We start from the raw sequence: 16307 nt of genomic DNA, 5'->3' as shown, positions 1-16307 counted from the left end.
TGTGCGTGGTTCACATTTTTAATATGCATAAATCATTTTAACTGCAAACTGAACCTCCACCACTGAGAGATTTTTAAAGCTTAAAAATAAATCAAATAGTGGTACTTAAAGACTGCTGGACTCAAACTTTTAAATCACCGAACCAAAAGACTTTTACTGACTGAAACCTGCAGAGTTAAATTTTGCTTTGTGCCTCAGTTGTTTCACAGTTTACCTCACAGCACTTACTGCTGCTGGATGTCAGGTGCTTTTTTGTCTTTAACAAGGTGTTTTTGTGTCTCTGTCAGGTTCCTGCTGGACTTTAACCTCTGTGGTCTCTGGCACTCTGATTATTTTGTGGATGGTAAGCTCAGACTGACCTGACTGGTCAAGTTCTCTGACAGTGCACTTAATCACCATCAAATCTGGGAAGTCTTTGTATCTCGGGAAGTTAAATCTTATGAGGAGCGCTGGTTTGGGATTGCCTCTTTTTTCGAGGCAGCCTCAAGAGGTCATTAGTGGAGCTGCACGTTTTAGCAAATTGGTTTCATTTTCAGTCCCACAGGTCGATGCTTGCTCAGGACATTACAGTAGAGATCAGTCTGATTACAGTGGATCTAACATGGCACAACCCTGTGAAGGGGAACAACAACCACTCTCAATGTATCCCTACAACCAGTACTGGTAACTGGGGATCACAGCACCATGAGCTCCACCTCTGACTGCTGCCTGATCCTGAAAGTAACAGCAGACCATGGGAGCCAAAGGAAGGCAGGGCCATTTGGGTTAGGCCGGATACAGTCTGCTTGGTTAGAACAGGCCCCTTGTTTTTCTCTTCATAGGGAATCGCATCCTGACCTCCTGCTCAATCGATAGTTTGGACCTTACTGGTGCCAAACTGCCTCAGACAGCATAGCTCATGGGGTTACTTGAGCAGAAAAAATCCTTTACCCACCCCGCCACCATAACGGCAAATCATCCTCTCATGTAGGACCATGACCTGACAAAAAGAGTAATCCATGTGATGGGTGTCTGGGCTCCACCTTAGAGATGGGGTAAAGAGCTCTGTCTCCTCCCAATTAACCTGAGTCCATTCAGGTGGTTCAGCATCTGACCAGGATTTTCCTGGATGCCTCGTGGCTGATGAAGCGTGTCCAGCTAAGTGGAGGAACTATGTCTCTCAGCTGGCTCAGCAGCACCTCAGCATTTACCCCAAAGAGCTACAGGAGGTGGCTGGATACATTTTCTGTTATTTATACAGAGTTATGTGCCTAACTTTATCATTGCACCTCATATTAGTGGAGGAATATTTGTAGGTGGCAGCATGCTGTAGCTGTCTGGAAAAATATGTAGAGCAATTCAAGAGGTTTTCGTGCTCCTCTCAGGATGAACTCAGTGTCTTTGGTGATCCTTTCCATCGTTATCACATTAGTGAGCACAGGTGTCAGTGTCGTGTCTCCAGAGGCTGAAACTTTACAGAACAAAATTATGAAAGAAAAGGATTAGAAAAGTTTTGTTTTCATTTGGTCTCATTAATAAATTACTCATCTTCATCATCATCTCTCCATCACCATCCTCACCTTCATCACCTCCGTGTGCCGTCTGTGTCGTCACTGTGATCCATCTTCATCTGTTCAGCCAAAGCTGGCTATCACACATGTGAGTACAGCACATCTGTGGGCATCTTGTGCTCATCAAAAAGTGGGACTAGCCATCTCAGGTGTAGCGATGCTGTGTAACGTGTGTACGTGTGTGTGTGGTGTCCACAGCTCATAAGCAGAAGAAGTTGGACGCGCTGCAACCCTGCGACACAGCTTACCCAGGCTTCATGTACGACCCGTCTGTCAGAGAGGCCAACAGCCTCAACAAGTGTGGACGCTGCCAGAAGTATGACACACACACACACACACACACACTTTAAAAATCAAAACAAGCTTCATTCATAGTTTGTTAATCTGGTCTTAAATCGAGGAAGTTTCAACTTAAGCATAATTGAATGATTGGCAGTGACTGACTGCGGCCTTCTTTGCGTTTCAGGATGTTTGTGGTGCAGCAGATTCCTGACAGTAACCTGGTTCTGGTCGTGACTCAGGCCTACTGTGACTGCTCCCGTCAGTATGGAGCCATTCTGCTGGAGCCCAAAGAGATCAAATATATCCTTCACATTCTCAGCAGCAAAATGCTGCCCCCTGCTGGATGCTTACAGCCACAAATACTGCAGGGAGGGCAAGACTGCATTCAGCCTGGAAAATCACATTTGTGCTGTAATCTCCTTATTTTCCCTCAGATCAGTGATGCAGTTCACTGGCACTCCACAGCCAATGATGAGAACATTAATAGATTATCTGAGCAGTCTCACAACATCTGTTTGCTCTTAGCTGAGGCTTTGAAACTTCAGATTTACGTCATGCTTTGTTTCTACAAAATTTCGTCCCCATTATATATTTATTTCACAGCGAGCTTCCAGTTTTCCTTAATATCTGTGAACATAACGCCACAGTGAAGTGCAACAGGATGAGATCCCAGAAGGTGCGGCGGCGCCCTCAGTCATGCCACGCCTACCACCCAAAGGTCAGTGCTGAGCCCCACTGCTGACTGTGAACGCAAAAGAACTGCAAGACTATTTAACAAACACAAACGTGGTGATTTTAAAGGCAAATAAAGAATCTCACACAGAAAACTAGCAACAACACATAAGCTGTGTGTGTCTGTGTGTGAAATAAAGGGGAAGCAGGTCTCAGGGTCAATCGGGTACTGATGCACCTCTGTCCTGCAGCACATCCAACAAATCCTTGAGTCAGCTGAAAAGCAGAACATCACCTCTTTTGTTAAGAGTGATTTTTTTAAGGGATTCAAATTCTTCACTTTAAACGTTCCACTAATCATTTAACAGTCGTTGTTGCAGCTTGTGTATAATCTCTAACATCAGTCCCGTCACACTTGATGGCTGTTTAAAGCAGATGTATTGGGCACAAATCCAGCTCCTTATTTTTATTCTTGGACTCCCCTAGAAGAGGTTTGCATGATGGGTCATAGCTTGTAATAATCTACTGCTTACACTGGACTGTGGTGCATCATTTATCAGGATGTCAGGATGATCTCCAAAGGAACACTCAGACTGTGGGTTAAATATCTCAGACTCTGCATCAGTTGGTTCAGAACTAAAGAAGCCAAACCAAAAATATGTTGCCTTATTTTCTAGCACTCAAGTCTGAAGTAAGCTGTTTTTAGCTCCTCCTCCCTTTAACCCAGCTGTCGTTTGATTGGCTGCCCCATGTAAATAGAAAGTTTGAGTGCATCTAAGAAAAGCAAAAAAAGAGAGAAAAAGAGAAAAACTGTGATACTGTAGGTCTACTCGCTTTAAGTATGCACAGGTTAGCATATGATGTATGCTAAAATGAGTCCAGAGTATGGACAGAAAAATCAACTTCACTGACCGTTCATACATCAAGTCATCTGCTGTTCATTCTGTAAAGCTAACTAAAGATTGTGTGGTGAAACAGGTGAACGCTGATGTACTCAGAGAAACTGCTATGAAAGGACTGAGCATCACATTTGTTTCGTCCTACAGGAGAACGCTAAGGACTGCGGCGGGGCGGCAGCCATCTCCCTGTCGCTCTCTCTCTTCTCTGCCTCTCTGCTCATCTCATTGGTCGCTGAGTTCTAAACCAAAATGAACCCACTAATCAAGATGAACATGACAGTGAGGCGGAGACTTAAACATCCAGCAGGTAGCCAAAGGACTTTTTTTTTTTTTTTTTTTTAAACTTGAATAAGAGACAAACTTGGACGGAGAAACTGTCTCAGCTGCTGATCGGCCTCACTTTGCAGCACAAATAAAGGGCTACACAAGGTTTTCTTTAAAACCTGTAATAGACTAAACGGACTCTGGATCAGCTTTGCAGTGGCTCTGCAGCTGGAGGAGAAATGATAAGGGGGGGACCCCCTCCTGGACAGTGCAGCCTGTGCGTGGAGACGCGTTGCCATTACACCCGAACAAGAATGTAGCACCTTTGTAGCTTTTTGATACAGAACTGATGTGTAAACGTAGAGTTTTACAGCCTCGATTTACCAAAACTCTCAAATTCAGACAAAAAAAAAAAAAAAAAAAAAAAAAAAAAAAAAAAGCAGAACTTTAAACACTCAAAGACTTTCTCAGCAGCTTTAAGGGTCAAAGGTTAACAGAAGATGCCGCACGCCATATGCAAGGAAACGCTGTGACTCACTGAGGAGCGCGGCGCCAGCCTGTTAAAGATGAAGATGGAGAGAAAGTGACGTCTCGCTGATTTTGTTGGCTGAGACAGAAGCGGTGTCGCAGCTTTAGGTGGATATGAAGCTACAGCATTCAGGGATTAGTTTTTATAGATAAAGTACTGGGACTGTTCGGAATGTCAACACAATAAAAAAAAAACATTTTTCACTTTACACAGCAGCATGTTTGTGGTTTTTTCACATTTACAAAGAAAACTAAAGCGCCTTGAGGCGACTGTTGTTGTGATTTGGCTCTATAAATAAAATTGAATTGAACTTGTGTTTTCATCTTCAGGGGCTCGACTGTCTGAGCTCGTACAAACATTGTATTCTCAGAGTCACCGTCATTGTATATTTTCTGTCATTAACTGGAAATTCCAACCTTGATCTTCTTCCCAAAACTGGTGTGACACTGATTTGCTGATTAAAACAACACTGGTGAAATGCAGACCTTATTTTCTTACAGAGCTCATGGGCTCTTACCTCTGCACCGCTGATCAGCTGCTATGTGAAGCAGGTGTAAATGCACAACAGCGCTGCAAGAGATCATGTTACGCTCATGTTAGCTTCTCTTCATTGGTTCCCTGTTAAATTCTGAATTTCACATCCTTCTCCTCAAATACAAAGTCCTGACTGATCAGACTCACATCTTAAAGACCTCAGAGCGCCTCATTATCAGGACAGAGCGCGTCGCTCTCACGCTGCAGGCTTACATTACACTACACTCTTCGAGTTTTTAAAAGTAGGATGGGAGGCAGAGCCTTCAGCTGTCCCACTTTTAAGATCAGGCTCGTCTGTGACAGAGTAGTTAGGGCTGGATCAGGTGACCCTGAATCATCCCTTAGCTACGCACCTCCACTGGCTCCCAGTGAAAGCCCGTATGTCCTATAAAATCCTCCTCACATGCCAATCCCTTCGTGCTCTTGCTCCCCAGGACTCATCAGACATTCTTCTCCCCACGCTGGACTCTACCTTCCTCAGTACAAATGCTCACTCTCCATCAAGCACTCCAGACAGCGGTCCTTTGGGAGCAGGGCTTTCACTCTGAAACATGCGCCCCTCTGAGATCTGTGATCCTCCATCTCAAAAAGCAGCTGAAATGTCACATGCTCACTGAAGCCTTTTTTCTGTGTCTAAAGAAACCTCGGGTACTTTGAAGGGTGCTCTATAAATCCAAGTTATGATTCTTGTTACTACTCTACAACATTATTATTGGTTATTATTGCAATAGGCTCAGTAGTTCTTATCTACTCCCCATGTGTTTATATATAAGGCTGCCTTTCCGTATGCCCGACACCAGCGGGTTCTTCCTCGCTGAAGCTGTACGAGTTCCCCCTCTAACATTGTAGGGGCTCCATCTTCCAATATAAAGCTTATTAATAACCTGAAAATCCATCTTAAAAATGAAAAATCAGTTTACACAAATCAGGACATGAAGTATCTATCTCCTGTGCTGGGAGACTTCCAGGAGGCGCTCGTCTCATTTGGATGCTAACAGGCTTCAAAGTATTCGTTAGCGAGATAAGCTTAATTAGTTTCAGTCCCTTCAGGGATGCTGCCGATGAAAATTTAAAACATAAAATAAGACGAGCCTTTAACTCTGAGGGGAACGGCTCGCGTTGGGGCTGAAATGCGACGCCTGCAGCCATCACTGACGGTCTGTGTTTCAGTATTTTAGGGGGATTTTTACTTTAAATCAGCATAACTTACACGAAATGTTCCATTTTTTATTTTCTGTTAACATCACACAAAAATCAATATGATCAAAACGTTTGTACAAAAAGAAATCCGAAGTGACGGATGCTGCTGAGGTGTTTCGGTCCGACGACTCTTCGTGTCAGTATGAAGAGTAACTGCTGTCCACAAAAAGAAAAGTTTAAAAACGATCCAGTGTTTTTAGTCTGGACACAGAAAATAATCCTCATTATCAGCAAGGCATCGGTCAGGAAGGGGTCTCCCCTTTAGAAGAATAAATAAAGGAAGAGTCAGTCTGTATGCACTGTTTAAATGCGCATCGTGTACATTCTAGACTCCTGTTTGAGTCTTAAAGGCATTCTGGAGCAAATTCCTGCCCAGATGTTGGAAAGAAGGAACCTCTGGACAAATTCTACAAGCAGAGGCTGACCAGAGACTGGTGGATCTGAGGAGGTGGTATCTGAGGTGCTCCCAACATTGCCCGTTTGCCCACTTCCTTACTTTATTTTAGCATCTAATTAAAATCAAATCCGCGTGGACGTGATGCCAGAGCAGAATATCAATACAGTTATATATTAAAATACAATTTTTAACAAGTAGTAGGAAATTATAACCACCAACCTTCATTTTTCTTCATATTAGTTATACAGGTCACCAACTATTTACATTTTAAAGACAGAGCACTAACGAGCAGTGCAGCTGTCTCAGATTGTGCGGTATGGATCCTCTGCAGGACGGACAAGTAAAGTTAAAGTTGACTGAATAAAAAGCACAATTTTATTGAAATCTGTGAAATCACCTGGTGAAATCTTGTATTTTTATGTTTAAGTTCATGAACATGTTAATTTCACCTTATCTTAAACGTGTTAAACTAGAGAAAGTTTCTTGAAGGTAGAACAAATCGGGGTGAATGGCCACGTGCTCCTCCTAAACCCAGTACCTCCCCCAGACCTCCCAGACTCTGTCAGACCTTTTTTTTTTTTATTTTGCAGCTGGTACGTGTTGGGTGTTTTTTGGACTCTAGATGGCCTGCCGTTTGTCCTGAGTTGAATTTTTGTCTTCCGCCTCCCCTCCTCTCTCCTGGTTCCAGTCTCGGAGGCCCTGCGGCAGGCTCGTGTCCTCCTCGAAGCTCCCGGTCCCCTCCACAAACTCCTCATACGTTGACTTCTCCTCAAACGGCCGAGGGCCCAGCAGCTCCAGCATGTCAGCCTTGTTCAACACCTCCCTTTCTAGCAGGCGCTTCCCCACCTGAGGATCACAGCAGAGGTGGAGCTTAACTGGTTTGTTTCAGACAGAGGATGAACTGAAGCCCCACATCTGGGCTTCAGTTCATCCTTACTTGAACTATGAATCATGGAAAGAATACTCTGCGTTTATCTGAGGTTGTGTTTTTGCGTATTAGACAGTCTCACCAGCTCCAACAGGTCCTTCTTGTCCTGGATGAGCTGCAGGGTGCGCTCGTACGCTCGATTTATCAGCTCTCTGACCTCCTCGTCAATGATCTCTGCTGTCGCCTCACTGTACGGCTTCTCCATGACTACCTCGCCCTGTCGGGGGAGGTCAAACGACACCTGTCCCACCTTCTCGCTCATCCCAAACTGCACCACCTGCAAATCAGGGTGCAGAGCGATGCGTTACGGCACAAACAGCACTCTTCTGCTGGTGGGAATCAAACAGGGAGTGTGTTTTTAGTCACATGTGCGTACCTGAGCGTAGGCAGACTGCGTGACCTTCTTCAGGTCGTCCTGAGCTCCGGTGGTGATCCGTCCGAAGAAAACCTGCTCAGCCACACGCCCTCCCAGCATCATGCACATCCTGTCGAACAGCTGCTCTTTGGTGTACAGGTACTGTTCCCTAGGCAGGTACTGAGCGTAACCCAGACCCTTCCCCCGCGGGATGATCGACACCTGGATACAAACCATGTGGGGTTAACCCACAGCTTCCATCTACACCTGTAACTGGTGGAGATTTACAGAGCAGCTGGAGTCATAACAGAAACGACACAGCCCAAGCACGCACAGAGCTCCTACCTTGAGCAGAGGGTCAGCGTGCTGCAGGAACCACCCGACGATGGCGTGACCAGCCTCGTGATAGGCGACGGTCTTCTTTTCTGTGGGCTGCAGGACTTGAGTCTTCTTCTCCAGACCTGAAAGCAAACAACCCGGGAGTCAGACTGTAAGGACGTCAGATACAAACTGTCCCGTTTACCACACAAAGACCATTACAAGAAACAACCGTACACAGCCGTCACGTACTAGGTGATGTCACACTCACCTCCAATGACCCGGTCGATGGCTTGTTCAAAGTGTTTGCTGTTGACGGATGGGTTCAGGTGTCTGGCTGCGATCAGAGCTGCTTCGTTGCAGACACTAGCGATGTCAGCTCCTGATTCATTCAAACGGGAAAAAACAGTCATCAAATATAATGATTCAAAATAAAAGAACATTTTTGCGATAGTGCCGTTACATTGTTGTTATTCGATCCAACTGTTACAAACCAGTGAATCCCGGTGTGGAAGCTGCCATCTTCCTTGAAAGACCGTCTTTGTCCAGATTGGGATCCAGTTTGATTGGTCGCAGGTGGACTTTAAAGATGGACGCCCTGCCTTTGATGTCCGGCGGACCTGACAGAAGACAGGAGAGAATTCTTCCTCTGCATTCCAACTAAAACTTATTCTGCGGAGCTTCAACATGAGCATGATTTTACAGGGCACCGCATGCGTCCTCCAGCAGGCTGATCACATTGGAAAACCCAGATATCCCTCGTAGGTACATTTCGCTGCCATGTTTACACTTAATCAGGTTTCTAAATGGCATGTTCGGAGAATGCCAAGAGCAAATCAACACCTCACACCAACTGGCAGCACTGTGGTTAGTGGGAGAATGATTTGGGCACTTTCCAATACTTTAAGATGTGGAGACTGCAGTAAGGCAGTAAAGACTCTGCTTACCTATGTAGATCTGTCTGTCGAAGCGTCCTGGCCTCAGCAGAGCAGGATCCAGGATGTCCGGTCTGTTAGTTCCAGCCAGGACCACCACATTCGTGGCGGTGTTAAAACCTGTAGAAAAAGATGAAGACACTTAAATCTAATGGGGGGCTGGGGGGGATAGTATGTTCCACTTCAAAAATGCAGCTTGCCTACCATCCATCTCCACCAGCAGCTGGTTCAGGGTGTTCTCCTGCTCACTCTGACCCCCAAAGTTCCCCCCTCCTCTCTTCCTCCCCACTGCGTCGATCTCATCAATGAAGAGGATGCAGGGGGCATTCTTCCTCGCCATGGCAAACATGTCCCTCACCTTCATGAGGAGAGAGAACAGTCAAACATTCAGTGTCTGAACAGAGTCATCTCAGATGCTCCAGGATCTGCTCCGGGTTCATTCACTTACTCGGGCCGGACCGACGCCCACAAACATCTCGAGGAACTCGGAGCCGTTGACGGTGATGAAGGGGACGTTGGCCTCTCCAGCTGTAGCTTTGGCCAGAAGAGTCTTTCCCGTACCAGGAGGTCCGGACAGCACGGCTCCCTGAGATAAAAACAGCATCAGTTAAGAGTGATTGAGAGAAGTTCACATCCAAGACAAACTGCCCCTCAAAAAAACGGCACTAATTTATAAATGCCTCGTCTTTAGCCTGTATCTTTACGAATAATGACTGATTTCATTTCAGGTTTCGTTTTTGGATTTTTCTTTTCGGATCCTACAACAGGATTAAAACTGTTAAGAGTCCAGAATTTCCAACACACAGCAGGGAAAACAGCTCAGTGTTTTTACACTAATAATGTGCTCAAATAAAAGTACTTTATCTTCAGAATGGAACAAAACTCTGAAAAATGGACTACAGTAAAAGCTTTATTAATAAAATGTGCAGCAGGGACTCATCAATGTGAAATAAACTCTTCATAAGCATTTCTACACATATCTGAGCAAAGCAATGCAGACAAACAAGATTGTAAGCAAAGTCATAAATAAAACAGATGATCAAATGCAGTCAAAGTTATTGGTATCGCAGAAACTAGGGGTGGGAGATCTATTGAATACACTTGATGTATCGAGAGGTTAAAACGACTTTATTGTAACCATCAAATAAAGGCTGCCATGGAAATATTAAGTTGTCTAGACCTAATTCATGCATGTTTATATACTACCAGATATAAACAAGGAAAATATGGCGATAGTGGGAGTTTCACAGGGAGGATGTCAAACAAAATATTTTCCAAAACATGCTGTAAATCTCGTGATGCAAAAGGCAGCAGTACCACAAAAATTCCACCAGATGAAAAGTCCGTGTCTGCAAAGCTCGGATTTTTACCTTGGGGATCTTAGCTCCGAGGTCCTGGTACTGCTGCGGGTTCTTCAGGAAGTTCACAAACTCCATTATCTCCAGCTTGGCCTCCTCACAACCAGCCACATCCTTGAACTTCACTTCGATGTTGTCCTTCATCATCTTGGCTGTTGACTCGCTCATGCTAAATGGATTCCTACCACCTCCAGCGCCTCCTCCCATTGGTCCCCGCCGCAGCGTGAAGAGCAGGAAGCCAATCAGCAGCACGGTCGGGATCATGCTCAACAGGAAAGAGCTGAAGGAAGAAAAAGCAGCATTAGGAAAGCTACTTTTTCACAAATGTTATTATAGAAACTGAGGTTGTTAGGCCCTTTTTAATAAAGATTTTACCCCTGATTAAAGTCTCTGGCTGACATAATGCATGCTGCGTTTGTGTGTCCAAACCCACCCATCACTCTCAGAGCTGTAGATGACAGCAGGTCGGTGCGTTGACTCCATTCCGAGTTCCAGAACTGCCGTCTCGAGGTTTCTCTCAAATGTGTCGACGCTGCCGATGTTGAACCAGACGTAACTCTGAGGGACAAAAAACATCATGCATCATTCAACTAGAGAAAGGTAGCCTGAACTGTGCGACTTACCTGTTCCTAGGCCATTTGGGTTTTTAATCTATGCAAAATAAAAATAGTCTTTGTGCAACTTTGACATTTTTAATGAGTTAAAAACCTCAGGGAATGTCTGACAGAGTAATTAATACTGACTTGTACTGTATGTAGCAGCACCTCACTGTGACACTTTTTATACATCTGAAGATTCCACTTTAAGCCCAAATCATCAGCCTTTCCACTGTGCTGTCAGTTAGTATGAGGCTTTTGTGCGAATATGCTCTGTTCAGTTTTCTCCAAATGTGCCAAACATCTCCACTTTGGTCTACACTGGACGGTCGGATGATGGGGCGAATTTGATGGTTGTTTTCACATGACTACTAGTGGTCAATGGTTACTCTGGTTACATTTGTTTTACTTTTTAAACTTCACTAGCTGCCCAAACTCTTTCAGGCTTTCTCTAAACGTACATAACACCCAGATTGTGCCTTTAAAAAAAAAAAAAAAATCCTTAAACAAGAAACTTTTAGTTTTTTTAATGTAAACATGTAAAGAAATTTAACTGAATTTGGCTAATTAAACAAATTAACTGACCACAAGCAATACTTTGAAGAGCCACTAGGGGTTGTGACAGCTGGATAAAAATCTATTTCAAAATCAGTTTGAGCATTGGTTTGCTTTGCCTTACCGCATCAGTGTCGGCTCCCGGCACCAGAATGACTCTGACGTACTGCTTGTTGACGACCTCCAGTCGATCCACCTGGAAAGAGCATGAAACTGTTAACCTGCAGAAACATCAGTACAGGGCTCCAGAGTGCGACCAATTTGGTCACAAATGTGACCACATTTTTCAATGGTGTGACTAAAAAAAAAAAAAGAAAAAAAAAAAAAAAAAAATCCTAGGTCGCACTGGTGCAACCAAAAAAAGAACTCTGAAAGTCTCAGTGTGGTCAACAACAGACACACATTATGCCCATATCGTGGTCTAAACCAATCAGAGATAGTCAGGGGCGGGACCTGTCTGATTGGCCATGGTCCAGATATTACTGTGGTCCTTCGTGTGTACGTTTGAAAGTACAGGCAGATGGAGGGAGGTGAGTAGCTTGAATAAAGCGATATCGATTCATTAAATCCTGAATCGACTTTTAAATATAAATGTATTTTGCCAGAAACTCAGGTTAAAGCTCACAAAAGTATTTCAACAACTACCAAACAGTAAATGAAAGCAGGTAACAGATTCCACACAAAGACGTAAACACAGCAGACCCGACGCATCAGAATCAGCTTTCTTTTTCTCGGCTTTCTCACCCGACGGCACGTAGACGGACATGCCGTCGTGGCTGAAAGCCGACAGCTCACTGATTCTGATGCGTCGGGTCCGCGCTTTGTGTTTACGTCTTCTTTGCGCTCGATTCTGAGCTGCAGGTTTTGTCTCTCTCCAACCAAAATTCACTGAACCAGCAGCAAAAGAAGATCAAAACTACACTTCACATTTGATAAATGTCATCATTAATTCACTCTTACTTTGCTGTTTTGCTCCCACCACGATAAAGAGAAGGAAAAAAAACAAAAAAACAACACAATTCATGCACACTTATTACCCACCAGTCTACCGTTGTTTACAGCGCTGTCGGCCGCAGTCTTTCTTGCTTTTTTTTTTACTCAAATGACCTCGGACAAAAAAGCCTAATTTCTGCTGTTCAACACTAAAATTATGCAAAAATTGCAGAATATTTTTAAGGTCATCTGCTATAAAAAGCCAGGCCAGGAAAATCTCCTTCTTGTTTTTCTGTGTTTTATTCTCAGTTACTTTGTCACAAAGGCATCTGCTGTGATGCTTACACCTCCAAGTCTCACAACTGTCAGTACTGATAAATGATCAGAATTATAATATTTCTGATATTAAGCCACCTTTTCATTTCATCACACAGACAGAGGATTGGAGGCAATGTTTGAGTTTGAGCGCCGAGACACCTTACAAAGATGCACTCTGATAATAGGGGTTCACCAAATTCAACTTGACTCTTAACTTAAACTCTGCTTTGGATTGAACGGTCCAGTGTTTACTGAAATGTAATTACAGCATTCTGTGTGTTTTGCTATTTTTGCAATCTGTGGGCACTGTGTGAACACTTGGTTAAAGGGACGGGAGTAAAAACAGCTTCCTTCATGTTGGTGGCTGGTTAGAGCCACTCTGTGACTTTGACTGGTACCATGTCATCTGTCAGCAACCACTACAATCAGGACTAAATATCCCTGCAGTCTGGGAGCAAACATCCTCACCTTGCCTCTGCCCAGGTAGCGGTGGACAAAGTCCTTCCAGCTGATCTCTCTGCCGGTGTCTCTGAAGTAGAAATACAGCAGAGCCGAGCTCAGTCCGGCCACCGTGATCGCCACGTAACGGAAATCCTTCTCATCCCAGGGGAAGTCGCCCTGCAGACCAACACAGGCACAGGAGGAAAGTTACCTGCAGGTTATTATTTGTTAATGCGATGACACGCTAATGAAAGAGGAAAGGATGACGCTGATTTGAGGAAAAATTGGTCAGCTGCAAGAAATAAGAGATGAGTAAGAACAGCGTTGGGCTGCTCGCCCGTTACGTAAAATAAATATATTGAAAACTGAGGCTGTATTCATAATTCTGTTACACTTATTTTGTAAAATAAAAACTGAATGGTTCTTTCAATGTTTACCACATACCTTCTGCATTCGCCTCCACCAGTCCTTTCCTCCTCCTCCTCTCTTCCCTCCTCCTCCTCCGGTTGGTCCTTTTTTTCCATCTGAAATTCAGAAATGTCATTTTAGCTACAGTTCCTTTTCTAGTTTCTCAGTTTTTATCCATGAAATATCAGGATATTCTTTTGTAAACTGGATTACTTATTTCAGTTTGACATGCATTTGATCTGAAGTTACAGCCCCATCCCGGATCCTGCTCACTGGCTCAAGTTGAGGAAGCTACTCGGGTAAATTTTTAGGGTTTTTTCATAATAAAATAAAAAAAATATATATATATATTCTGATGGCCACCAAACACATTTTGGCCTTGCAAAGGAAAATGACCAGCAGGGGGTGCTGGAGTTGATTCCAGCTGTCATAAGGCAAGAGGCAGGGTACACCTGTACAGGTCATCAACTTGTCACAGGGCTGACACAGGTTTGCGTGAGTCTCGAGAAGCGGATTCCTCATATTGAACATCAGCATTTGAAATGTCTAATTTAAAATGCGTTATACCACAGGTGTATTTAGCCATTTAGTTTTGTTTTTCACATTCTTGGTAATAAAAAAAAAAATAATGTGAATAACTATTCACAATAATATCAAATGAAACAAACTTTGTGAGTTTTTTTAAATAGTTATTGATGTTTGAGAAAAACAGAAAAGCAGATCCCACCTTTGGGCTCTGTGGCGTAGAGTCGTCGCTGAGCTAACTGGAATCTGCGACAGGACAGGAAGTTAGCTGGAGTCAGAGTTATGTTCTGAAAAAGACCACACAGTCACCGCTGGTACACTGGACACCATCTACAAGCAACAACCTGCTGAAGAATGGCTTTTAGCAACTATAAACCTCTAATCAGTGGAGGTCACATTCATTCAGTGGGTCCATCCTTGACTCATTAGGGAATGAGTCAAGGACATATACTATATATTTGTATTATATATATTATAGCTAACTAATACATTCCTGGTTCTTGGGGAGAAAATGTAACAGTAACTCAAATAACCACTTTTTACAACCAACATTCAGTATGCAGAAGGGCATCTCTGAACGCACAACATGTTGAAGCGGCAGCAACAGAAGACCACCAGGTGCCACTCCTGTCGTCTAACAATAGGGCTGTAATTCGGGATTTACGGGGTGGCTTAAGTGGTAGAGCAGATCATCTTCTGATTGGAAGGTTGGTGGTTCGATCCTTGGCTTCAGTCTGCTTGCCAAATACCCTTGGGAAAGATACTAACTCCAAGTTGCCCTCAGATTCGTTCATCAGAGTGTGAATGTGTGTGAATGTTTATTAGTTTGCACTTGAGTTTAGAAGTGCTTGTGTGAATGAGACATGTTGTATATATAGTTGCTTTGAGTACTCCAGGAGAGTAGAAATAAGTATATAAGAATCAGACCATTTAATTCACACAGGCTCACCAAAACTGGATAACAGAAGACTACAAAAATGTTGGCTGGCCCGATGACCCACGGTTTCTGCTGTGACATTCAGAGTGTAGGGCCAGAATCTAATTCAAACAACATGAAAGCTTGGATCTATCCTCACTTGTATCAATGACTCAGGCTGCTGGTGGAGTAACAGAGTGGCGAATATGTTGTTGGCAGACTTTGGGTACCAACTGACTACAACTTAACAACTTTACCTGAGTATTGCTGCTGACCATATCATCGCTTTATGACCACCGTGTACTCATCTTCTCACGGCTGTTTCCAAGCAGGAAAATGCACCACGTCACGAAACTCAAACCATCTCATGCTAATTTCTTAAGCTCATCCGGGAGGTCTAACCCAGTGGGAGCAAGATGTACCGAATGAAGTGCCCGTGAGCGAATAAAATGTTAAACTCATGAGGTTTTTCTTTTCTATTCTTTACGCTCTCCTGCATAGTAAGGCAATTGAGCTGAAGTTGGCCAATTAGAAGACATTGAGCTCATATGATGTTTAGCTGCTGAAATGGATTTTCTCAGGGACTAACAAAAAAGGTACAAGTATAAAATAAATATGACTTCACGATGAAAGCTTGAACTAATTTGCTTTTAAGCAAAAAAAGAAAAAAAAAGACTTTAAACAATTGTTTCAACTAAACTTGGCAGGCAGTCGTCCTCGCTAGTAGCTACTCGTGCCTCGAGTTTATTTAGTTAATTAAATTTCTAAAACACACAGAAAGGAAACTTGCGTTGACTAAGTTTCTGGTGGATTTTTATATTTCTGTAAAAAAATGATAATTTTAAAAACTCTTTCGCAGACACCTTCCGTCACTTACCGGGCCGGTGGAGTTTCTGTATCCGGCTCTGAAGAGCTGTCCTACGGTCACAGCTGACAGCCTGGCCCGGGCTCCTCCAGCACGGCAGAAAGGCAGAGCGGCCGCCGAGAGAAGCCTCAGTAGCCGAGACATCCCCGCTGTGCCGCGTACCCAGATTTTCAGGCCACAAAACACAACTTTTTTATTTAGTTGGTCTTACTTCTGTCCCTGGGATCCTTCATGTAACGCCTGCAAGTGTTATTAAGTAACAGCGTGAGATGTCAACCGGAGGATGATGTAAAGGCCCTTGAGGCTTCCCATAAAATGCCTGTCAGAAATTGTTACTGAAGGAAATATATTTAGCAATAATGAAACAGTCATATTCCTCATTTTCAAATGTACTACAGCAATATTACTATTTTGAATTTATTCAACAAAATCACATTTATTTGTGTTAAATATAAATTTATTACAATCAGGCATCATACAGGTCCTCATAGCACAGCATGTCACTTATTGGCTTAGAGAGAAAGCCTGG

The 16307-nt window shown here is 43.6% G+C and overlaps 2 protein-coding genes across 6 annotated transcripts in view; one reads left to right on the top strand and one right to left on the bottom strand.

The window, feature by feature from the left end:
* Positions 1 to 4674, top strand: part of LOC147326709 (voltage-dependent calcium channel subunit alpha-2/delta-4-like) — an 80478-nt gene extending 75804 nt beyond the window's left edge. For 4 of the 5 annotated variants that reach the window (XM_086302076.1, XM_086302075.1, XM_086302080.1 and 1 more), the window contains 6 exons: positions 288 to 343; positions 1618 to 1638; positions 1749 to 1866; positions 2017 to 2137; positions 2473 to 2550; positions 3551 to 4674. In XM_086302076.1, the coding sequence (XP_086158202.1) occupies positions 288 to 343; positions 1618 to 1638; positions 1749 to 1866; positions 2017 to 2137; positions 2473 to 2550; positions 3551 to 3646 (490 nt within the window). In that variant the 3' untranslated portion in view covers positions 3647 to 4674. The remainder of the gene's footprint in view (positions 1 to 287; positions 344 to 1617; positions 1639 to 1748; positions 1867 to 2016; positions 2138 to 2472; positions 2551 to 3550) is intronic. The other variant, XM_086302077.1, reaches the window with a different exon arrangement.
* On the bottom strand, positions 4557 to 16043 carry LOC147326708 (mitochondrial inner membrane m-AAA protease component AFG3L1-like). Its single transcript, XM_086302081.1, has 16 exons — positions 15791 to 16043; positions 14200 to 14284; positions 13509 to 13588; positions 13092 to 13241; positions 11497 to 11568; positions 10655 to 10779; positions 10234 to 10501; positions 9312 to 9449; positions 9068 to 9221; positions 8876 to 8983; positions 8423 to 8548; positions 8200 to 8310; positions 7956 to 8071; positions 7632 to 7832; positions 7338 to 7532; positions 4557 to 7173 (listed from the first exon to the last, which is right to left on the bottom strand). Exons 1-16 carry the CDS (start codon positions 15920 to 15922, stop codon positions 6946 to 6948), a joined length of 2289 nt encoding a protein of 762 aa, XP_086158207.1. The 5' UTR covers positions 15923 to 16043; the 3' UTR covers positions 4557 to 6945.
* Positions 16044 to 16307: the final 264 nt, after the last annotated feature.

This window comes from Aulonocara sp. 'chitande type north' Nkhata Bay, linkage group LG7 (assembly GCF_057382095.1).
Source record: "Aulonocara sp. 'chitande type north' Nkhata Bay isolate Kocher_YH1m ecotype deep benthic linkage group LG7, A_spYH_male_GT1.1, whole genome shotgun sequence".
Taxonomy (NCBI): Eukaryota; Metazoa; Chordata; class Actinopteri; order Cichliformes; family Cichlidae; genus Aulonocara; species Aulonocara sp. 'chitande type north' Nkhata Bay.
The sequence above is the reverse complement of the archived record's forward strand: the minus strand, read 5'-3'. Positions and strand labels throughout refer to the sequence as shown.